The 24,871-nt window shown below is 39.5% G+C and overlaps 1 protein-coding gene across 1 annotated transcript in view; it reads left to right on the top strand.

Annotated features, from left to right (window-relative positions):
* The first annotated feature begins 8,519 nt into the window (after positions 1-8,519).
* The window catches only part of Gabat (4-aminobutyrate aminotransferase), a 71,011-nt gene continuing 54,659 nt past the window's right edge, over positions 8,520-24,871 (top strand). The window contains exons 1-2 of the mRNA XM_068230115.1: positions 8,520-8,754; positions 15,499-15,620. Coding sequence (XP_068086216.1) covers positions 8,676-8,754; positions 15,499-15,620 — 201 coding nt within the window. The 5' untranslated portion in view covers positions 8,520-8,675. The remainder of the gene's footprint in view (positions 8,755-15,498; positions 15,621-24,871) is intronic.

Genomic DNA, 24,871 nt, shown 5'->3' with positions numbered 1-24,871 from the left:
GAGGTGATATGTTCATTCTTTCCAAGTCTGGACAAAAGAGTGACTGAATGGATGGCTATATTACTACAAAATAGATCACAGAGAATTAGAGTAGGCGAAGCTTTATCTGACCCTGTGATAATTAAGAGGAGAATTCCTCAAGGCAGTATTATTTTCCTTTATGTTTTTTATAGTCCTACAGTACATATAAATGATATGAGTAATTTTTTTTGCTATTTGCTTTACGTCGCACCGACACAGATAGGTTTTATGGCCACGATGGGACAAGAAAGGCTTATGAATGAGTAGGAAGCGGCCGTGGCCTTAATTAAGGTACAGCCGCAGCATTTGTCTGGTGTGAAAATGGGAAACCACGGAAAACCATCTTCAGGACTGCCGACAGTGGGGTTCGAACCCACTATCTCCCGAAGGCGAGCTCATAGCTGCACGCCCCTAACCGCATGGCCAACTCGCCCGTTGGATATGAGTAAAGAAGTGGAATCAGAGATAAGGCTTTTTACAGATAATGTTATTCTGTATAGAGTAATAAAAAACTTCCAAGATTGTGAGCAACTGCAAAATGACCTCGATATTCTTGTGAGATGGACAGTTGGCAATGGTATGATGATAAACGGGGTTAAAAGCCAGGTTGTGAGTTTCAAATACAGGAAAAGTCCTCTCAGTTTGAATTACTGCGTTGATGGGGTGAAAGTTCACTGTAAGTACCTAGTTAATATATGGAAGATCGTCAGTGAGGTAATCACATAAATGTGACTGCAAATAAAAGGTAGGCTACAGATCTCTGCACATAGTTATAAGAGTGTTAAGGGGTTGTAGTAAGGATGTAAATGAGAGGGCATATACGGTACGTCTCTGGTAGGACCCAAAATAGAGTATGGTTCCAGTGTATGGGACCTTCACCAGGATTACTTGATTCGAGAACTGAAAAAAAAGGAAAGTAGCTCGATTTGTTCTGGGTGATTTCCCACTGAAGAAGCATTACAAAAATATTGCTAAGTTTGGGCTGGGAAGACTTGGGAGAAAGGAGACCACCGGCTCGACTGTGGTATGTTCCCAGATGTCAGTGGAGAGATAGTGTGGAATGACATTAGTAGACGAATAAGTTTGAGTGGTGTCTTTAAACGTAGAATATATCACAATATGAAGATAAAGTTGGAATTCAAGGGGACAAATTGGGGCAAATATTCATTTATATGAATGGGAGTTAGAGATTGGAATAACTTACCAAGGGAGATGTTCAATAAATTTCCAGTTTCTTTGACTTCATTTAAGAAAAGGTTAGGAAAACAACAGACAGGGAATCTGCCACCTGGGAGACTGCCCTAAATGTAGATAAGTGATTTTTGATTGATTTATAATGGTTTTATATCTCAAATTAAATTGCTTCTTTTGTGCATTTCCCGTTTCTTTTCTTCCTTTTAGAATATAAGTCTTTTGACTTTCGTTCCGTGTCATCCATTTTGGAGTCGTGTGGAGTTTGAAAATATCACGTCTCGTTAAGTGTCGACATGCACTTATCACATTATCACACCATAAGTATTTATATTTATTGTGTTTATTGCTATTTCTGTCAATCCCCTCACCCTTGTGTGTCTAATTTATTTAATTTATGTATATTACTTTTAACATTTACTTTTTGTGCAACAGTAATGGAGAGGAATGTGCTGAAGAAGAATTCTGGTGGGACATCCAACAAAGAGGCTGGAAGGTAGTAAGGATAAATGGTAGGCTGTGCTTGGTACGATCGCTAGAGTTACTTAAGCTAGGAGAAATGTCTCTCGTGTATTATAATTAGAATAAAAAAGACTTGGAATTTTCACACAGCCTTTATCTATTCATCTAAAATTTCATTTGTACAGTTTAATTTTAGAATTGGTAAAATTCCATAATTCAGGTTAGTTTTGATCAGATTTCTAAGACGACTCACACACGTGTACAGTGGCGTATGCTGGGATCAAGACGCGGGCTACTACTAGACTTAGGTTACCCCTTTTCGATAGCTGGTTTAGTGAACGTCAAGCCTTCGGCGTTTTGAGCTGCAGCCAATACCAACGGAGACGTCTGCTGTGTGGTGAAGGCTGTTTCACAAGCTACTACCCTGGCCTCTGCTATTGCCAATACTCAACGCCTGACATTGGATATGGTAGCCTAAGGTTTAACAAATTAAAGTCCGGCTTTGTGGCTAAATGGATAGAATGCTTGCCTTTGGTCTGATGGCCCCGGTTCAATTTTTCAGAATCAACATCCTCATACAGTTAATTACTCTGGCCTGGGGACTGGGTATTTATGTCGTCTTCGCCATTCATTTTATCCTCATTACGTCGCCACCAAGCCTGTACAGATGCCAAGCACCATTATTATTATTATTATTAATATTATTATTATTATTATTATTATTATTATTATTATTATTATTATTATTATTATTATTATTATTATTTTTTACAAGCGAATGGACCACTAAGGATCACGCTACAAATTCATTTCTTTCTCTTCGTGTGGAGTTTTCTCTGTGTCCAATATTCCTTCATGCGTTCGCTGGCCTGCTTCCGTTGTTCATCTGTCCAGGCTCTTCCGGTCTTCCTAGTTCTTCCTGCGGCTTGAACACCTTCCAAATTCTTCAGTGTGTTCCTAAACGCATTCCTTTCTAACAGCTGGTCTTCCAAGATGCTTAGCCTTTCCATTATTATTATTATTATTATTATTATTATTATTATTAGCGTATTCTCCCAATAATGGAAGACGTTAAGCAAACAACTCAATCAAGCTTTCTTTGGGTTCTTCTTGTTCTTCCAATAGGCTTTCATTCTCTCTGAGAAGGCTTGTTTACGTTCTTCCGACCATTTCGGTCTGCACTGTTTTTGCTTTGGTTGCTCTGATGTAACTTCCCACTTGTTGACTTTGTGTCTGAAGGTGTCTCTTTCTTTATTATTATTATTATTATTATTATTATTATTATTATTATTATTATTATTATTATTATTATTATTATTATTATTAAATAATAATTTTTAATTTTACAGCGGTCGTACCCATTGTTCACTGGTTAATTAGCTTCCTCGGGAGATCAGTGGTGGTGTCCGACCTATGATCACGTGTTCGATTCCAACCAACAAAAGTCAACACTAAACCTGAAAGTGTAGGTAGCAGATCTACCTACTTATAAAAATAAAACTACAGTATATTACTCCTATAATAGCAGCCCTGCAGTGTCTTCCTACAAGGATGCAGAAGTAAACGAGAGTGAAATACCAGCACTCTGTTTTCTATATAATTAAGTCAGAAGTATGACGTGAATAAGTGTATACGATGAGTAACACACGTTTGTTCGTTAGCAGTGGCGATCTGACGGAATGAAGACTAGCACAGCTATCCTCCCGGTCCCCGCACCTATCCGATATACAGCAGCAAGCTGCGTGAGCAAGGTCGAGCGGAGAGGGACACAGCGTCTGGGCTGGAAGATCTTTCTCCGATGGCTTGCTCTCAGAAATACGTGCGACGCTTTTTGCACAGCTATCCTCCCGGTCCCCGCACCTATTCGATATACAGCAGCAAGCTGCGTGAGGAAGGTCGAGCGGAGAGGGACACAGCGTCTGGGCTGGAAGATCTTTCTCCGATGCCTTGCTCTCAGAAATACGTGCCTACCTCTAAACACACGGCATTATACTTCCGATTCTCCACGGCTGCGAATCAGCTACTCACACGACATGCCGCGGGTACTACTGTTTTAACTCTCATTTTCTTGTCCCGTTAAACTTGTTCGAGGTCTCTGATCTTCCCCTCGTCCCTTATCTGTTTTGGCTTGGATTTCTCTCTATCTCGTTCTTTTGTGCCATGTTCCTTTCCTTTATTGAGGATCTTGATCTCTCATTCCACCAGGGTGTCTCAATTTCCCTTACTCTCACACTTGTCTTCTCGCAAACCTCTATTGCTTCTTTTATCAAGGTGTTTTTAAATCTTGTCCACTCTACCTCACCACTCTCCACTTCTTCCGTAGGCAGTTGTCCTCTTATACGGTCCTGATAGTCGGTCCTTTTTCCAATCTGTTGTAGTTCCCACACCTTAATCGTAGGTAATTTCCTGGTTGTTATCTTTGGTACATCAATGTCTTTCAGATTTGCTATCAAAAACCAGTGGTCACTATTGAGGTTCTCACTTGGAATCACCTTGACATGTCACAAGTCTACTTCTTTCTTTATCTGTAATGGCATAGTCAATGACCGTCTTGCTTTTTCCATTCCAGCTGTAACGGGTAATCTCGTGACTCACTCTTTTGTTGAACCAAGTGCAGCGCTTAAACTACCTGTCTTTGGTCGTTACTCGTTAGTTTTTACTGCACAAGAAGATAGCGTTGCAGACTCAAGTTTGCGACACTTTCGTAGACGTTCCATTCATTATGCAGATGCACTTTTGGTCTTATTCGATTCCTTATCGAGTCTAGTTCCCCCCCCACCTACATACTTAGAACAGGCGGTAAAGGAAATTAAAGAGGAATTTGAAAAGCGAATCACAATCCGAGGAGAGGAAGTCAAAACTCTGAGATTTTCCTATTATATTGTTATTTTATCTGAGTCTGGAGAAGTTCTGGAGAAATTGCTAATTGTTTGGATACAGACTTGGAGAAGGCGTACAAAACAAAAGTAATGGAGTACAATCAATCAATCGATCAATCGATCAATCGATCAATCGATCAATCAATCTGCATTTAGGGCTGTCGCCCAGGTTACAGATTTTCTATCAATTGTTTATACAGCCTTTTCTTGAAAGTTTTCAAAGTTCTTGGATATTTATTGAACATTTTCCACCCAGCAAGTGACTGCGGGGTTTGAGTGACGTAGCTGCCAATTTGCATTCGGAAATTTGTGGGGTTGAACCCCACTATCGACAGCCTTGAAGATGGTTTTCGGTGGTTTCCCGTTTTCAAACCAGAAAAATGCTGGAAATGACCTCAATTAAGGCCACGGTAACTTCCTTCCCACTCCTAGCCCTAAGACCTATCTGTGTCGATGGGATGTAAATCAAAATCCTTTACTCCTCGTCCTATAAATGAATATTTTCCCAAATGTGTCCTCTTGAATTCCAAATTTATCTTCATATTGTGATCTTCTCTACTGTTAAAATCTCTGCTGAAGTTTGTTCGTCTACTATCATTCCACGTTCTCTCTACACTGACATCTTGGAATGTATCACTTGGTCGAGCATATCATCTCCTTAATCCTGAGTCTTCACATCACAAAGTTTGTAATTTTTTTGTTCATTTCTCTGTCTATTCCACTCGTAACATTTTTCAATCACCTGGCGCATACTGAAAATCTGATCCTGACAGCCCCTCTCTGATCTGAAACCACACTGGTTTTCGTTCAACTTCCTCTCAACCACTGATCGCACCCTCCCTTTCAAAGCAAAGGATAAGGCTTAGGGCATGTACTACGACATGGTTAATTTCCTTTTTCCCTCTCTACTTAAATTCTTTATTATTGTACAGAAAGGTTCCCCTGCTGCTTGACCTAGCTTTCAAGGTTATTACCATAATCTTTTTATTTTCTGCAACAATTTTTGAGTTTTGTTACATAGTTAGTTAATTTCAACATTTCTTCGTATGTGTAGATTTCAGTCCTAATTCAGTTTTTGACTTGAACTTCTACATTATTGCTGAATAAGAGCCTGATATTGGACTCCAATACCATTTTAAAATGAATAGCGCTAACAAACGAAAACAGCAGGGAACACGCAAACCAACGCGCTAAATTTTACTATATTTTTCAGTAACCTTATTACCAACGCAATAAAAATATTACATCTTTCGCATAACAATACCGTCGTTGAAATCCGTTGGTAGTACGCAAGAATATATTTAACTTCTAGTTTGCAATACTGCAGCCTACGTATATAGCTGTTTGTCTGACGGTCATAGACCTGAAGAAGGCGTATGACTCTGTGGACAGACAGACCTTGTTTGACCAGACCAGACCAGACCAGACCAGACCAGATAACTGATACGTCGGATCTTCACAAACACAACATCTAAGGTGAATATTTTTGGGGAAGTTTCTGACCCTATTGAGAATTAATAGCTTCTTACGGCACTGAAGGAGGATCTATAGTCTATTTTAGACTATAAATAAATATAATTTACGGGAAGCATGCCACGAATAATCCAAGTTTGCCTCAACGCATGGAGCAGAGAAGCACTAAGCTAAAGAGCAGACATGATTTCCAGTTTTGATAGACGGATGTACTCTGACAAATAATGGGATAATGGGCGTGTTATCCAAAGCAATGATGTTATTTGTTATCGATGCAGAAAGTGTGTATGTTCTTTCCATACTGTACATTCTATTGGCTCGTAAATAATCCAGAGCCTCATCAATCCACGTGATTTTCTGAGGTGTGTATTTGTTCGAAAAGGAGAAATCCATTGCTTTTTGGGTGAAGATATGTAGGTGCCGGTACTTACCGTACTAAAAGATTCCAAATACTGTGGAGTTTTTCTCTCATGTGTCGTGTTTTTCATAGGCACCGTATGCGTGTATTCTTCAAAGCAATAATGTTATTGATTACGGTACCGGTACACATCGGGGTGACTTACCTGTGTGAAAAAGCTTTCTCACTATTAAATACCGGTACGATAACTCAAGAACAAAGTACGATCACGATTAACTGATCCACCTCTGTTGGACTGTTTACGGTAAGCTAAAAGAGACTTCTCTCTGGAAATTACTGAAATTCTGAGTACTGTAAGTTAACATTTAACACCAACATTTTAAATTTAACATGTTACAATTGACATGTATATTGTGATTGTGTCTTCCAATTGACTTTGCATGTTAACTCAGAATGTTGAGGTTAACACTTTTAACATGTTGGGGTGTTTTCCGCTCCAACTGGAAAACATGTCAATTCGTTGTTCGTGAGATGTCAACACAGCTTCGGCAACTTTCATGCCATTTCCAGTCCAACAGATAGCCTAAACAACGCAAACGACGTATGTCTCGTGAAGTCGGATTATAGTTACAACACACCGCAATACTCATTCTCTTTCTTATACGCTACAAATACAGTACGCGCACGTATGTCGTTCTTTCTGCACTATACCGGCATTAAAATTTATAGTCAGAAATGGAGTGGAGCAAAGAGATTACTCTGGACTTACTTAATGATAGATGGACCTTGTTTGTGGGATGTCTCTTCAAAGGTATACGGAGATAAAGCGAAGAAAGCTGACAGTTTCCAGGAACTCGAAATTATCTATAATTGTTCCTCCGAGTGCATCGAAAAAGAACTAGCGTCCCTCCACTCTCGGTACAATCGAGAATTGTAAAAAGTTCAGAATAGTCGGGGGCAGGAGCGGACAAAGTGTATACTTCAAAGTGGCTTGCTTTTGAAGCAATGAGCAGAATGAAGGGAGGAAATGTGCCTAATAAAACTGCATTTCTAAATCATAACAAGAAGCAACAGTGGCAATAATGAAGGCCAAATACTCTTCATCATTTTTTTTCTTTTTGCTAGTGGCTTTACGTCGCACCGACACAGATAGGTCTTATGGCGACGATGGGATAGGAAAGGCCTAGGATTTGGAAGGAAGCGACCGTTACCTTAATTATGGTACAGCCCCAGTATTTGCCTGGTGTGAAAATGGGAAACCACGGAAAACCATCTTCAGGACTGCCGACAGTGGGATTCGAATCCATTATCTCCCGGATGCAGCCACGTGCCCCTAACCGCACGGCCAATTCGCCCGGTAATCCTCGTCATCTGAGTCCATTGTCCTTGTTTGAAAATACTAGACACCACCTAAATGTATTACCACAAATTGATATAATGAACTACCTGTATATAGAAAAAGGAAGTAAAGTTTAACATGTTTATTAAGTGTGGAAACAATGTTAAATGAAAGAGTATTTAATATTTAACATGTTGATGGTGTCACCAGTTAACGTTTAACACTCTTAACATTGAACATGTTGTTGTTAAATGTTAATCAGTGCCTAGTGGAGACTGGTACATCCATCTTCATTAACATGATGCAGGTGAGCGTGATGCAATGTATTTATGTATTATATATAGGCCCGAGCTGTCCGATTTCATGGTAGTCATGTAACGTTAATTATTGTATGTAGGCGGTTTCAGAATCTTAAAAAAGGTTGTAAGAAAACTTATTTTGAAAATGATTTGAATTCCTTCAGGGACTTGGGTCTACACTGAAAATATCTCTTCTGTTGCTATCTCACAGAGAACTCATTGCATATTCATATACCGGTACCCATCATAGGCTCTGTAGAATGAAGTTCAAGGATTCAGGATCACAATATCATCATTCATGAGCCTTCTTTAGCCGGTTTTCAAACTCAGCGCAAGCCAAACGAAACATTATGTGACGCAAATGCAATATGATATGAAATACTATCCGCGACTTCCATATGTATCCTAGCGACATCTGTGTCTCGCATTAAATAATTCAAGGTCAAACTTATCTAATCTGTTAGAGTGTTTTGTTCAATTGAGTTAATGAGGGGTAACGTAGGGAACCACGGGGATCCAGTTTATTAGGGAGGGCGACACTGTGAGGATCTCAACTTGTCTTTTCGACCAGTCCGAGCGTCAGGACTGATTTATATTTTTGGTCTGCGGACAAATCGATCGACTTCCTGCGGCATCGATAGCCTTCTGTCAAGATGGCGAAAATTGGAACAGGACGTATGTTGCCGCTCATGAAATTGAACCGATTTTACGCCCGACAGTTATGGAATGCAGGTATTTACAATTACTCTTCACTAAGGAATATGTTCTGAATGTAATTCTATCCTTCAGTAAGATTGTGGACCAAATTAATTACATATGTGGATACTAACCTATCTTTCATTCGACCTGTCAAGGGGAAACCGGCATTCGAAATTTAAATGATTTTATTTGGAGTGAAGGAGTGATAACTCTTCTAACTTGTTTTAATTGTTTATATCATCCTTCGAAACAAAATTAGTTTTCATTGCACCATGCATGTTATGGTCGAGTGGGCTCACTGGCTATCAAATGTGTGATATAGGATTTCTCTTGACCAACCAACAGTAATTAACCGGGGGGAACGAGGCATCGTTGTAGTAACGGTATTAGCGTATGTGTGGTATTTAATCCAGATTCATCTTTCAGACATTCACTCATATGTTATACTAGAATTGGAGTATTATACTGAAGTACGAAAAATAAATGTTTACTGGCATTTGTAGGCACGTTTTTGAGTCAAATTGAAACGTATTTATATTACAGTATGACTACTTTCGGATAGATCTTGATATAGGGCCATTTGTTGAATTGCTTTTTTAAATTAATTTTTTATTATTTTACAAATTGCATTTGATTATTTTATTTGCTACTGTAGGGTACCAATCGCCGATGTTTCTTCTACATTGACAAGAACTTAAGATTCAACTTATTCCGAGTTATTTCTCGGGTCACTAGGTCATTTAAAGTTTTTGCCGGGAGCCTTTATTGGCGGCCGTGATATTTTTAAATATGGAAATTCCCACAAGAATCCGCCTGGATTCGAACCTTGGCCGTATGGGTGAAAATCTGGCAGCTAAGCTACTGAACTATCATGTCCCTCTTTTCTTAGTTAATTGGTCCTCATGATTTAGTTTCAAAATGATCATCATCTTCCTGTGGTAAGCAATTTTTGGACCTCCGGCCATGATCATCATAATGTTATCTTGTTAATTTGAAGATTCATTGGCTCATTTTTAAATTTCTGTGTCAAGTGTTTCAATGGTCCAGGTACTTGGCTGAATGGTTAGTGAAGTTGCCTTTAGTTCAGAGGGTCCCAAGTTTGATTTTCATCTGGACTGGGGAGTTTAGCCATTTCAGTTTAATTCCTCTTGCATAGGCATGTGGTCTTTGTGATTGTCTTAATATACAGAGCGATCCAATGAGTATGAACCGAGTGGCACTCGTTGCAGTCCGTGGGTATTGTAGAGTGGTGCTGATACAACCGCACAATGTTTTCCAGAAAGTTATTTCGAAAGGCCACTGTCGTCCATATACCTATAACACCTGTTTATAAAAACTATCCATCACTCACTATAGTTCACATTGAGTGTATGTATCAAACACTAGTCCCGTTTCTCTACGGGGTCCATGAACCTACTATGCTGGCGTACCAGGGGGAGAGGTGATACTCCTACGTGGCGCGTCCCAGCTTGCAGATAGGAGGGTCCTAACCGGCTTGCTGGCGGACTTGAGGGAAATAAAATACATCTTGCGGACCAAATGCACAACCCCCTGTGGGTGGGGGATGCAGACGACTAATATACCCATGGTATCCCCTGCCTGTCGCAAGAGGTGACTAAAAGGGGCAACCAAGGGATGATTGTATTAGAACCATGAAACTACTTGTGATTAGTACCACCACCACTGATAAGCAGAGTCTTGGAGGGGCGTGCCAATCCAACTGATGAGCCGGAATGGCACGTCTGGGCGAAATTCTGCAAACACACACGGCCTAACCACCCAAAAGCTGGTTCTATTCCTGTGACCGTAAGATCTACCTATTTCTTCATTTTGCATTTACAGGTGTACTGCTTCAGGATTTTTAGTTTGGCTGATGACCAGCCCCATTCTTTCAAATTCTTCTTGCCAAAGATCTAGTTTGTAATATCTGAAACCATCTCCCTTCAGTTTCGACGCAGTTAATTTAATTGAAAACCGAAAAAAGGAAGTAAAACTGATTTAAACAATTATCGAGGGGTCTCCCTTCTACAGATCACATATCAAATTCTCCAAAATTCTACTAAACCGTGCAGAGCATCATCTGGACCACCAAATCGGTGAATACTGCAGGGGAATCAGAAAGGGATGTCACGTGCATAGCAAATTTTGACTAAAAAAATTATAGCATATTTTCAAAACACATCTAACAAAAATTATGTCATCACATTTGTCAATTTCAAAAAAGCTTATGATAGTATAAATCGTGTCTCACTATTTAATGTTTTAACAGAATTTGGACTTGACCAGAAAACAAATATTATAAAGGATACTGACTGAAACAAAAGCTAGTGTAAAGTTTATGGGTGGATGTAGTGATGAGTTAAAAATAAATACAGGTGTACATCAAGGTGATGGGCTCTCCACTTTACTGTTTTACTGTGCTCTTAAAAAAGTTGTCAGAGAGTGGAGAAAAGCAGGTGCACCATGTCACCGACGAGGACCAAACATTACGGGTATTGACATAGACTGTCTAGTGTTTGCTGATGATATGGCACTATATCGCGAAAGACATCTCTGATGCACAGAAGTAGATTGCTATACTGGAAGAGCAAGCAGCAAAAATAGGACTTAAAATCTCATCTGAAAAAACTAAAATTTGACACATATCAACTGCTCCACCTAAACTTACTATTGATATGAGTAAAATACCAAGATTAAAGGAATTTAAGTATCTAGGTGAATGGATCACTGAAAATGGCGAAGAAAATAAATCAATAGCTTCAAGAAATCAGGAAATGGAAATTCTTTTGAACACACAAAGAATGTTTATAACAAAAGATGCTTGTCCTGGGACAGTAAAATTCGTCATTACTTAACAGTGATCAAACCTGAAGCTCTTTATGCTTCAGAAACACTCAATTTAAGTCATAAAAATTTAAAGGAACAATTAGAGATTAAGGAAAGGAAAATCGGGAGAAAAATCCTAAGGCCAGGAATTAAAGATGGAATACATTACCCCAAATCCAACTCGGAAATATGCTTTAAAATATCTAAAACTGATACAATGAGACTGCAACAGATTGAATTTATAACCCATTTGGAAAGAATAACAACAGACTTACTTATCAAAAACACAAATTTTTGCAAATCAAACTTACAAGGTCAAAATGGTACAAGCAAGTAGAGAAAGACCTCATTGAATTAGGATCACCAAATCTGCAGGATAGAAAGGTAATCAAGAACATTGTTCTCACAAGGCAGTTTGAAGAAACAAACACAACGTACTTGGTCGGAGGGACAGAAATTACAACAATCGATGAAAATGAATGTTGGGCAAGGAGGAAAGCTGAACAAATATTGATTGGTCCTAAGTGACCCATTTGTGAAAAAAAATAATTATCTAAAAGAGAAAACACATGGTAACAGTATTACACTTGATAATAAATTAAATTGATTAAATACGAAGGTCGATCTAATATAAACATGATTTTTGTTCCTGAATATCAACAGTTGGTAAGACTGGCCCCGCGCTTCTGCTATGCTTAGGAGGGACCGTTAGGAGTGGGGAGAGCGTGCTGTTAGATATTTCCCACTGTTTCGTCAGTAATGCTGACGATGTCGGGGCAACAGGTGCGCCCCTCTACTGCGCAACACATAATTATAAAATTTCGTGCTCGTGAAGGAGTTACAGTGGTGGAAATTTGCCAGAGATTGACTGCACAGTTCGGTGATCAAACACTGTCAAGGACACGTGTGTTTGCCTGGCATAAAAAGTTCAAGGAAGGATGAGAATGTGTGGAAAATCAGCAACACAATCACCATTCTCGGACCAGCATTACAGACTAAAACATTTGTGCGGTTAAAGACATTATTGATGACGATCGACAGGCATGAGCGACGCACAGTCAGTGCTGCTTACTGGTGTGAGCTGATGGACAAAGCGAGGGTTGCATATCGCTGCAAAAGACGAGACGAACCGATTCAACAGGTCATCCTCCTCCCCGGCCCCATACTGCAACTCTATCTCCAAGCTACAGGAAATGCACAGGACTACACTTGATCATCCTCCTTACAACCCGGACTTATCGCCCTCCTATTTCCATTTGTTCGGGCCGCTTAAAGAAGCTCTAGCAGGGCAGCGATTTGAAGATGATGAGAGTGTGGAAGACTTCGTGCGCAACTGGCTGGTGACATGACCCTGTTCTTTTTACGATAAGGGCATCAAAAAGCTGCCCATACGCTGGGACAAATGCATTTCCAAAGCAGGAAACTATGTGGAAAAATAAATTGTAATTGCCTTGTGTTTTTCAATAAATGAATTTAAATAAAAAATAAAATCCTGTTTATATTTGATCCCCCCTCGTAAGTTAAATTAATAATAAATTAAGTTGATAGTTTTTGCAGATGTAATTCTGTTACCAGATGTTTCCTCTTTCAGATAGTTTATGCATTTTACTCAGTTTCAGCAGACTGAAAAACCTAACAGTTATAAAAAAAATTGTTGTTTTGCTTCTGCTTCTGTCTCCCCATAGCACCATAGCTTAACATAATCAGCAATTACAAGCGTATTTGTTGTCACATTTTTCCTCTTCACTGGCAAGAGAGCTATCTGCCTTAAATCAGGGACAATATGGTAATGGAATTTAAGGCTGAGCCATAGTACCTGAATTACACACAATAACAAAGAAAAGTTTGCATTACTTTTAAAGCATTTACCATACTTTGACACTTAACATAAAGAATGGATCTTATGTGTGTATTATAATATGTATTTATTGAACGAATCAATGACTTCCCTCCATTACGGACTGCCAGAATGGACAAAGTAAAGCGTATTTGGACACTGAATGTTTTATCTCATGCAAATATAGTGGTTATACGGATTTTTAAATTGTGGAGGTCTGAACGAATGAGATCTTGCGATGTGTACAGATCCTGTGTGGTGGTGGTGGTAACTATTCTTTCAGTGCTGTTCATTGGCAATTCGAACTTCTTCCAGAACTCGATGAACAAGGCAGGTATTGTGCCATGAGCACAAAGACTGAAAATCTCTACTTCATTCCGCTGATATTTATTTTTGTAGAACGGTATGGTGGGCGTGTAAACGTTCCTGGTTTTTAAGGTGGACTTCGGTAGGCTGGCCGACATGGTGCTTGAATGGCAAAAATAAAGTATCGATTAGGTGGTTTTTAAAATTAATTTGTTGTTAGTTCTTGGCGGATTTTTCTTAATTTTAGATAACACGTCTTGTTTGCTGAAATCCCACCTTGGCATATGATCCACAAGGTCATGCAGCCAGTCTTCAGTTTAGTACATATAGTATCTAGTACAAACTGAAGAGATGTTAAGTACAGAATAGATATGGCCAACTGTCCACTGGCAGGAACTGAACCTACAACTGGTAGAACTAGAGCACTATTTTGATACTAGGATGTGGAGTCTTATAAATCTTACCTTGTATGATGTGTAGGATGTGTAGGAGAGAGAAGTGTTCATTGCTACTTTTCGGGGCCCACCATCCAGCTCTAGATTGTTACTCTAATGTTATGCTTAAATATGATAAAATACAATATTTTGGACAGTTGACAGATGAAGGAACACGGCTTTTGGCTGCATCTTTCAATATGACATTTTCCCATAATTCAGGTTGTGGGTTCGGATCCCACTGGTGTTCGGCTGGCCATTTTTGTTCTGTACTTCACATCTCGTCAACACGTACTACATGTACGTAACACGACCTAATACGTTGAAAGTCTGTTTCGATTACAATTACTGTACTTGCATAGATGCATACTATTGCCAACTATACCACAATAAAAACTCCTAAATGAATGGTGATTGGGATTGTGGTTTCTGGGGATACAAGAGGCCTGTACACTGCTTTGTGAGCTAACATGGGATCATGTGCCCCCAGACCCTCTTTGTTTGCCGTGAATTTAATTCTTGTCCATTCTCAAACATAGAATGTAATGCTGTGCTGTGTTGCTTAATGTGCCAACCAGCTGCATCCAGGATTTACCTGAACAGGTGTCCAAGCACGTGATGTAGCTGTCAAGAACTAAAGAACTTTTTCTCTGTGCCTAAGGGAATGCGGTCTGGCATGATACTAGATGGGACAATGCTGTAATTCTTGTGATGCGCGTACAGACTGGCAGACATGATGGAAATTTAAAAAATTGCATTTCCTTCTTGTTCTGGACATATCCGACTCTGAAATACCAATACATTTGTAAAATTCTGACCAAATTACCAACAGAATTCGTTATTTTATTTACTGAGCGAGTTGGCCATGCAACTAGGGTCTCTTTGCTGTAAGCTTGCATTCGGGAGATAGTGGGCTCAAACCCCACTGTTAGCAGCCCTGAAGATGGTTTCTTGTGGTTTCCCATTTTCACACCAGACAAATGCTGGGGCTGTACCTTAATATAGGCCACGGTTGCTTCCTTCCATCCTAGCCCTTTCCTACCCATTGTCACCATACAGTAAATACAATGGTTGATTATGTCGTTCTGTCTACTGCTCTGTCCAAGAATCTTGATATGATGTTGCTATTTATTTATTTAGCGTATGACTTATGTAAAGAACAAAACAATGGGGAATAAACAAAGAAAAAATATTCCTGATGTGCCCTTTCCACACACACACACACACACACACACACACACACACACACACACACACACACACACACACACACACACACACCTACCTTTGTTTCAGTCAACACCCAAAGTGAACCCTTTCTACTATGTGACTATAACTTCTCTTTTACTACTGGACAAAATATTTCCTTTTCAGTGAACCAGACATCAAGATCGGCCACGACGCTGGCTGTCGGGGAGCCGACTGGCCCAAGTGTGAAGACGGATATTCCTGGACCAAAATCCAAACAGCTTATGGATGAGTTGAGTGAATTGCAGGTATATTTCTCTTGTCTGATAAATATTGGAGAAACCAGTGTTTTCCAACCTTTTCAAACTTGTATATCCCTTAAAACAATACTTGCTTTTAAAAAGTACAGATTCTTTTGTTTATAATGTGAAATAGTGGAAATGAGGTAATTAGTTGGCTAAGGAAAATTACAACACTACTGTATTAAAAAACTCTGAACATTATAGCTTCTACATTGATGTTTTGGCTGATTTTGGCTCTATGTGGTGGTTATGCATGGGAACACATGACATGCAGCCATTACCAAGCTGCCATTCATATATATTTATATTGGTTGCTCGCTATCTTGAAAAAGATTTGCCAACTGTATTATGTACATTCACTACGTGGTTAAGCTACCTCGCTCAGCGTGTATGGTATTCGGTACGGTTCGTGATCTTTTGCATTTTCTTCAGTAATTTGCGTTCTTCATATTGTTATATCTAGTCTCTATCTCATCAGTAGCTGCCTCTGTGGATCAGTGGTAGTGTCTACTTCCGGATCCCAAGGTAGCTGGTTCAAACCCGGCAGAGGTAGTCAAATTTTTGAAGGGCGGAATAAAGTCCATTCGACACTCCATGTTGAACGATGTCGGCATGTAAAAGATCTCTGGTGACACGTCTAATGTTTACGTGCCATAATTAATTAAAATTCAGGGGCAGACGCCCGAGAGAATTTCGGTTTACTCTGCCGTCTAATGGGCCTAGAGTAAAATGGAATGTCAGGATTGACAGACAGCCAGGTGGCATCAAATTAAAATGCCTGCACGTTATAGCAGAGGCCACACGAGTATTATTGTTCCGGAAATGTCGTGGAACGCAGAGGCGTAAGAAGGTGCCGGGGTGATTGGGCAGACAAGGAAATGACCAGAGCATAAGTTAAGGCACTATATTTTGAAATTTTATTTCTTTCTCCCCCCCCCCCCCCCCCCGTTTAAAATTTGATAGATAGGAAATCTGAATAAACAGCAACCAATGAGCTCGTCAGCTCCCACAACAATGAGCTCGTCAGCTCCCACAACAATGACTTAAAGTATAAAATCAGTTACAAATTAGAGAGAGGTATGAGCATGATAATATACAAGGGGATGAGCAGTGTAGCTCTGAACAGGTACACTATTTATAAGTGCACATTTGCTCCACTAATTTACATAGCACCGAGCTCGATAGCTGCAGTCGCTTAAGTGCGGCCAGTATCCAGTATTCGGGAGATAATGGGTTCGAAACCCCACTGTCGGCAGCCCTGAAGATGGTTTTCCGTGGTTTCCCATTTTCACACCAGGCAAATGCTGGGGCTGTACCTTAATTAAGGCCACAACCGCTTCCATCCCATTCCTATCCCCTTCCTGTCCCACCGTCGCCATAAGATCTGTCTGTGTCGGTGCGACGTAAAGCAACTTGTCAACTTGTAAAATAAAAAAATAAAAAAATAAATAAATTACATAGCTTAGGAGTCTAAGCTCCAAACATTACTATAGTCCAGCTCCTCAGAGGCCCACTCAGAAGGTCCTAGGGAGAACACTTATTAGAAGTTGTGAAAAGCTTCAAATATGTGGGGAGTATATTTGCAGAAGATGGGAAAATAAATGAAGAAATTGCAGAGAGAATCCAATAAGCCAATGGGTTTTACCAATGTGCAAGAAAATTCCATACAAGCAGCCGAGACAATATTCCTATAGAAATAATTGGGGAGATATGAAGGGATAATATCAGAAATGTAGAAATCAGAGAGAGAATTGGATTCCCTAATCTGCAAGACAGGATAGAGACCAGTAAGCTGAAATGGTATGGACACATGATGAGAATGGAAGAGGACAGAGTTCCAAAGGGAGTATTTATGGAGAAAATAAGGCCTAGAAACAGGTAGAAGTATACGTTGAAGAAGAGTACAGAGAACAGAGGAGGAAAAGTAGAAGAAATATTGGAAGAAGGGAGTGATGGAGATATAGAAAACTTTGGAGGTCCTTGATTCACAATCTGACCCAGAAGACTGGAAATGGGAAATACAGAATTATTATTATTATTATTATTATTATTATTATTATTATTATTATTATTATTATTATTATTATTATTATTATTATTATTATTTATTTAACAACTCTTAATTTAATCATCTCTTTACAGTTCCGATTTCCTGGGTACTCTTCCACTTTTCTCTATTTGTAAATATCTTGTTCTTCATGCCATTGCCCAGTATCCTTCCCCGAACTGTCGGTAGATGCAGAGTGGGTTTCGACCCACAAGTGGCCACGGCTGGTCCGTGGTCGAAAAGTTCTGCACTCCAACTGGCAAATCATGCAGAGGAAGGGTGGCCATGGCTCTACCGTGGCTCTACGCCTCTGCATTCGGGAGATGGGACACGGTTGGACGTCACGGGTGGCCTGAGAATGGTTTTCCGTGGTTTTCCATTCTCCTGTACTAAGGCGAATGCTGGGACAGTTCCTAGTATAGGCCACGGACGCCCACCCCTTCACCTTCTCCGTGCATTTCGTTCACCGTAACAAATCTCCCGGTCTGAGAGACGCCATCACTGTCTAAGAGGCCCACCTCCTCATTCAGGGAAGGAATGAAAATAGTAGTAGTAGTTCCCCAAGCTGCAATGTCAGCATTGAGAGTATCTATCCAGTATATTCTAGGTTTTCCAGCCAGCCGTTTTTCCTTCTACCTTTCTTTCAGAGTGCACTCGAGCTGATCACGTAGGCTCCAGCCTCTTTATTATTATTTATAAGTTTCATATTCCGTATTGATTGGATTCAATGTAATAGATAAGAAAAATGTTCCACCGATCAATACATTTATTGTGGATGAATTATTACACTAGTACCGGTTTCGACCTATCTTGGCCATCATCAGCTAGCACACAAATTTACAGTCATGGGATAAATTACAAAGAAGTTACTTAAGAGCATCCGGATGTCTGATAAAAAATGGAAGTAAAATATATTGCAGTATGTTGCGTTAAAATAGCTCTGATTAAAAGTAGTGATGGTTAGAATAAACTAAAACCTATTGATTGAGCATGGACATGAGTACATAAACACATTAAAATATATGTGCCACATCATAAGACACTAAAAATATATAGCACATTAAACACATTAAAACAGGGTATATTTTAAAAACGTCTATTAAAATTTGAGTTCATGTTGCGTTGCATTCATTCTTCAATCCTCTTGTAGTTCTTGTGTTGATTAAGTTGAATATCGGTACACAACCTCCACAGCAACAACAGTAAGTACTTTTTTCATTTAACACATACATCCAGGCATTCCTTCATACATACGCTATACTCATATTAGCTTTTCTTTACAGATAACGACCATATAACGTGCATAGACGAGAGAAGTGTCACCACCAACTACTCTGATATTAAAACCTATCTTGCTACATCAACTTAATTTTCAAATTTTACTGACAAGAGTTCTTATAACATACCAATACAAAGTTTATCAACCATAGAACATTCTCGATAATCAACTTAATCAACACAAGAACTACAAGAGGATTGAAGAATGAATGCAACGCAACATGAACTCAAATTTTAATAGACGTTTTTAAAATATACCATGTTTTAATGTGTTTAATGTGCTATATATTTTTAGTGTCTTATGATGTGGCATATATATTTTAATGTGTTTATGTACTCATGTCCATGCTCAATCAATAGGTTTTAGTTTATTCTAACCATCACTACTTTTAATCAGAGCTATTTTAATGCAACATACTGCAATATATTTTACTTCCATATTTTATCAGACATCCGGATGCTCTTAAGTAACTTCTTTGTAATTTATCCCATGACTGTAAATTTGTGTGCTAGCTGATGATAGCCAAGATAGGTCGAAACCGGTACTAGTGTAATAATTCATCCACAATAAATGTATTGATCGGTGGAACATTTTTCTTATCTATTACATTGGCTCCAGCCTCATCGCATGTCAAAGTCGTCGTCGTCGTCGTCGTCGTCGTCGTCGTCGTCTGGATGTCCTGACTCTTCTAGTATGTATGTATGTATGTATGTATGTATGTATGTATGTATGTATGTATGTTGGGTGCTCAGCCTGAAGGATGGTCAGATGCTCAACTGTTCTACATCAGCTGTCTTATATGCCCTAGGCATCACTGAAGAGGTGTACTAGGGAGATGAGGAGTGAAGAAGTTCTTGGTTGTTTTCCTCACCAAGCCAGAAGTTGCTGTTACATATCAGTCTGCTAAATCCACTGAAATGCATGCACCAACTGACCTTATGAGCGACAGTTTCACACCATTCATAACAGGACTGACTACATAAGGAATGGCATTACTAACATTGCTCATACTCCAGTCACTTTCACGTTGTCAAAGGCAAGGATAAGACTGAGACAGATCAAAGAAAGTAACAGAATTGATCTAGCCCATACCAGTGCATTATAAACACTAGGTCCCGTCAGCAGAGGCATTCTGTCTTGAATAATGATTGTTTGCTTCTGTTGATATTGTGTTCATACTTCCAGTCGTCATCGTCATCATTTCCCCTTATCCAGCTCCTGCTGGGTCGGGGTATTTATGGTACTTCTCCATCTTCCTCTTTCCTTCCACCATTCCTCTTCCACGATCTTGTCCCAGTCTAAATTTCGTCCTCTTATGCTGCTCTTCACTGATTCAATCCACCTTGTTCTAGGTCTTCCTCTTGCTCTCTTGCCCTCGCACTTCACCTCCAGCATCTATCTTGGAATTAATTTCTCCTCCATTCTCTTTGTATGTCCAAACAACCTTAGTTTATTCTTTTCAATTCTCTCATTTAGCTTTCCTATCCCAACTTCCTTCCTCACATCCTTATTTCTCACTCTTGTCTTTCCTTGTCTTTTATATCATACTTCTTAGGTATTTCATCTCGCTGGCTTGAATTCTGCTTTCTTGGCTGCTAGTCAAAGTCCAAGTCTCAGCTGCATAAGTCAGTATGGGTTCATAGTACATTTTGTACATTATCTCTTTACTTTTCCTTGGTACTTCTTTGCTCCAAACAAGTTTTCTACCGAGCTCGATAGCTGCAGTCGCTTAAGTGCGGCCAGTATCCAGTATTCAGGAGATAGTAGGTTCGAACCCCACTGTAGGCAGCCCTGAAAATGGTTTTCCGTGGTTTCCCATTTTCTCACCAGGCAAATGCTGGGGCTGTATCTTAAGGCCATGGCCGCTTCCTTCCCACTCCTGGCCCTTTCCTGTCCCATCGTCGCCGTAAGACCTATTTGTGTCGGTGCGACGTAAAAAAAAATTTTTTTTTCTTACACTTGGCCTGCTGTACCCTCCTGCTAAACTCCATGTCCACCCTAGTATTTTGCATTAATTCACTTCCTAGGTATTTAAAGCTGTCCACATCGCAGTGCCATTTCCTTGGGTTTCCCCTTTTGACATCACCATAGTCTTGCTTTTTTCTCTGTACTGATTTTCCAGTATCATGTGGAATTAAAACCACTGAACTATAGCTTTTCATTTTGAAAAATCTTGCATGAATATAGTGGAATTCCAACTTCAGTTACCTCAGTGGGGAGTATTATTAAGTTGCTGTGCTCTCCTGGGATTCAAACTGCCATCACGTTGGTAGGGAGTTGACAAGAATGTTGCTAAACTGCTGTGCCCCCATATCAAACTCTACTGGCCAATTTATCTAGTTTTGATTTGATGATTTTGTTTAATCTGTGTTATCAGTATATACTCGTACATTATTGCTACTACTCCTTATCACTGCTGTTACTGTTTACACGGGGCGGCTTTTACTTGATTGAAGCAGATTTTAATCTAACGTTTACATTGAGATTAGTTGCATAATACTTAGAATGTTAGGTAAATCATGTAATATGTTGCTATGGGATTAGTTGTGGAAAGCATTACTGAGATACCATGTCATATGTAGAGAAGTAGAAACACGAATTGGAGCATATAATTCAATAAATGCAATGACAGGTTACAGATCTCTTAACATGGTTATGAAGTGGTGGTGGTGGTGGTGATTATTGTTTTAAGAGGAAGTACAACTAGGCAACCATCCTCGATATAACACTAATCAGAGGGAACAATAGAAGGGATCCGACACTTGAAAAAATGAAGGTATCGGCCAGAAAGACAAGGGCCACAAAGAGTGTGAAAATGAAAGACTCTCTAGCCCTCGCAAACCTAATACCGTCGGGGTTGGAAAAGAACAAGAGTTGACCAAGGAAGGTTGAATAAGATAGATGAAAGTGATGAGCCTGGCACAAATAAGTGAAAGCAGTGCCAGGACTCAGCTGAGGGCCTCGTGGTCGCCAACCCCCGCTCCAAAGTTCAGAGCCCCTGGGGCCCCTTTCAGTTGCCACTTACGACCAGTAGGGAATACTGCCCCCACCCATAGGGGGACGTGGTTATGAGGGTATTTAGGGATTGTAGTAAGGATGTAAAGGAGAGGGTGTATAAGTCTCTTATAAGACCCCAATTAGAGTATGGTTCCAGTGTGTGGGACCCACACCAGGACAGCTTGATACGAGAAGTGTAAAAGATCCAGAGGAAAGCAGCACGATTCGTTTCATTCTATTGTTAAATATGCTACGAACCTCAATCATTAACATAGACTGTGATTTAGATATTTTTGTCGAATTTTTATTCCGAGCACCTGAAAATATTAATATTTTTGTAAGTAAATATGTTGTATAAAATCTAATATAAATCCTATTGATCTGAATGAGGTACAGATTGTAGTACAACACTATGGGGGAAACACCTGAAAAAATCATAATTATCCATGAAACAGTAAGAGAGTTATGAAGGGAACCGTGATATATTGTTAAAACGGCGGGAAATTTTGAACCTTTTATTTAAAAATGTTATAATTAGGATTTTGACATTGAAGTTGCTTCTGATTGCTCTGAAACATGCCAATACTGGGATATGTGCAGCATTTATCAACAACGTTTGTAGCATATATAACAATCGAATGAATATTGGCCTATTTTCCCCATGTTAAGCTGGGTTTCCCCCCTTAGAAAAGATAGGTACAAGAACAACTTGATGCACTGAATGAGAAAACCGAAAAGAATGATACGAAAATAAGTGCAGAGAAAAGCAAGACTATGGTGATATAAAGAAGAGAAAAACAAAGGAAAGGCGTTGTGAAAATTGGTGGTCAAAGCGTTGAAATTGTTGATGGTTTCAAATATCTTGGGAGTGAATTAATGGAGAATACAAGGCTGGACATGGAGATTTGCAAGAGGTGCAACAGGGCAATGCATTATATCAGAGTATAAGAAACCAGGAAGTGTAAAGAGATAATGTATAAAATGTATTTATGCACCCATGTTGACTGAGACGTGGACAGCAACAAGTAGGGAGGCGAGCAGAATTCAAGCCAGCGAAATGAAATACCTAAGAATTATGATAGGAAAGACAGAGTGAGAAACAAAGATGTTGAAAAGGAGGTCGGAATGGAAAACCTAAATGAGAGAATTGATAGGAGTAAACTAAGATGGTTTGAACATGTAAAGAGGATGGAGGAGGAAATAATACCAAAATAGATGGAGATGAAGTTCGAGGGAAAGAGAGCGAGAGGGAGAACTCGAACAGGGTGGATCGATTCAATAAAGAGGAGTGCAAGAAGAAGAAGAAGCCTGAATTGGGACAAAAGATGGAAGAGGAATGGTGGAAGGAGAGAAAGGTAAAGTGCTGTAAATGCCCCGACCCAGGAGGAGCTGGATAAGGGGAAAGGAGGCAGAGGATGGTGATTACTATATAATAAATTAAACACGAAGATTATTCAGTGAAACATGGGCACAATTTTCAGCCTTAGAAAAGAGCAGAACTAAAGCAGAAGCACCCCAAGTTCTACCACATAGCTTATCCAATATATTGTTATAGTTTCTAATTTTGTCAGCTGTGTTTTCAAGTTGTTTATGTTGATGTTAATAATCTTATGGCCTCAGCCACCATGTGCAGGAATCCTGGCTGCTTGCGTGTCAGTTTAATTAATTTTGTTGGTTAAACACCAAATGTGTTGCTAACGGGGTAGATCATCATCCATGGTATCCCCTGACTGTCTTAAGAGGCGACTAAAGAGGCTCTCCATGGGATTATAACTTAGGAGTGTGGGTTGGCGACCTTGGAGCACCTAGCTTTGTTCTGGCATTGCTTTCACTTCTTCTATGCTCCTTACTTTCATCTGTCCTATCTGACCTCCCTTGGTCAACTCTACTCCTCTGACCCCGATGGTTTCCGAGGCCTAGAAAGTCTTTCATTTTCACGTCTTCATGAACCTTGTCTGTCTTTGGCCAATGCAGTAGAACCTCTGTTAACTGAAACAAAGTGGGTAAAGTTGGTTTCGGATAATCAGAATTTCAGATAATAATTTAATGTCATTTTTTAGAGGTTTAGAATAGATTTTTTTGAAGGTTTAGTTGAAAGTAAATGAAGCCGTAGGCTACATAGTACATTGTTGACAAGAAATTTTAATACTGGAAACCCGAACTACTCAACTGTATGTACAAAACAAAACTATGTTCGATAGTGCATGTCCTGTAAAAAGTAATCTATTTTCTTTTGTTTTTATTTTCCCATCATTTGCTAGCTGCTGGCTGCTATGTTATGCCACTGTTTTATTAGCAGAATGTAAGAATAACATAAAATTTTTTCTTTAATTCCTTTTTGCAATTTAACAAGTTTTTCTCTCTGATCATTTCGGTTAAGTGTTTCAGATAATGGAGGTTCTACTCTACCTTCATTTTTTGAAGTTTCAGATCCCTTCAGTTTCTTCTCTCTGATTAATATTAATAGAAGAACTGATGACCTCCTCAAAACTGAAAGAAGAATCATCAGAACATGCATAAATGAAAAATACCAGTAAAGGTATCTGGAGTATCATTCTTAATGAAACTGTCTTTGGAGAGATTGACCTAATCACCAGCACAGTGAAGAAGAAAAGAATCTCATATTTCTTTCACATCTTGTGACTGCCAGGAAATGTGCTTTTACTAGGTATGAGAAATCTTGGAAAAAAGACATGAGGGTAGTAGATCCGCAAAATTCAGCAAGATCTCAAAGCAGTTGGATTTGAGATAGTAGGTAAGGTAAGGAAAGGGTGTATTCTGCCTGTAGACAGGTCCAAACCTCCGCAGAGGTGTGCCTGAACCAGAGTTTACGTACGGTAGGGTGGCCAGGATTTTCCGCTCCTCCATTCCCTTACCAACAGCGCGTGGCAACCCATCCAAATCTTGACCACACCCAATGTTGCTTAACTTCGG

The sequence above is a fragment of the Anabrus simplex genome, chromosome 13 (assembly GCF_040414725.1).
Source record: "Anabrus simplex isolate iqAnaSimp1 chromosome 13, ASM4041472v1, whole genome shotgun sequence".
In the NCBI taxonomy this organism is placed as follows: domain Eukaryota; kingdom Metazoa; phylum Arthropoda; class Insecta; order Orthoptera; family Tettigoniidae; genus Anabrus; species Anabrus simplex.
The sequence above is the reverse complement of the archived record's forward strand: the minus strand, read 5'-3'. Positions and strand labels throughout refer to the sequence as shown.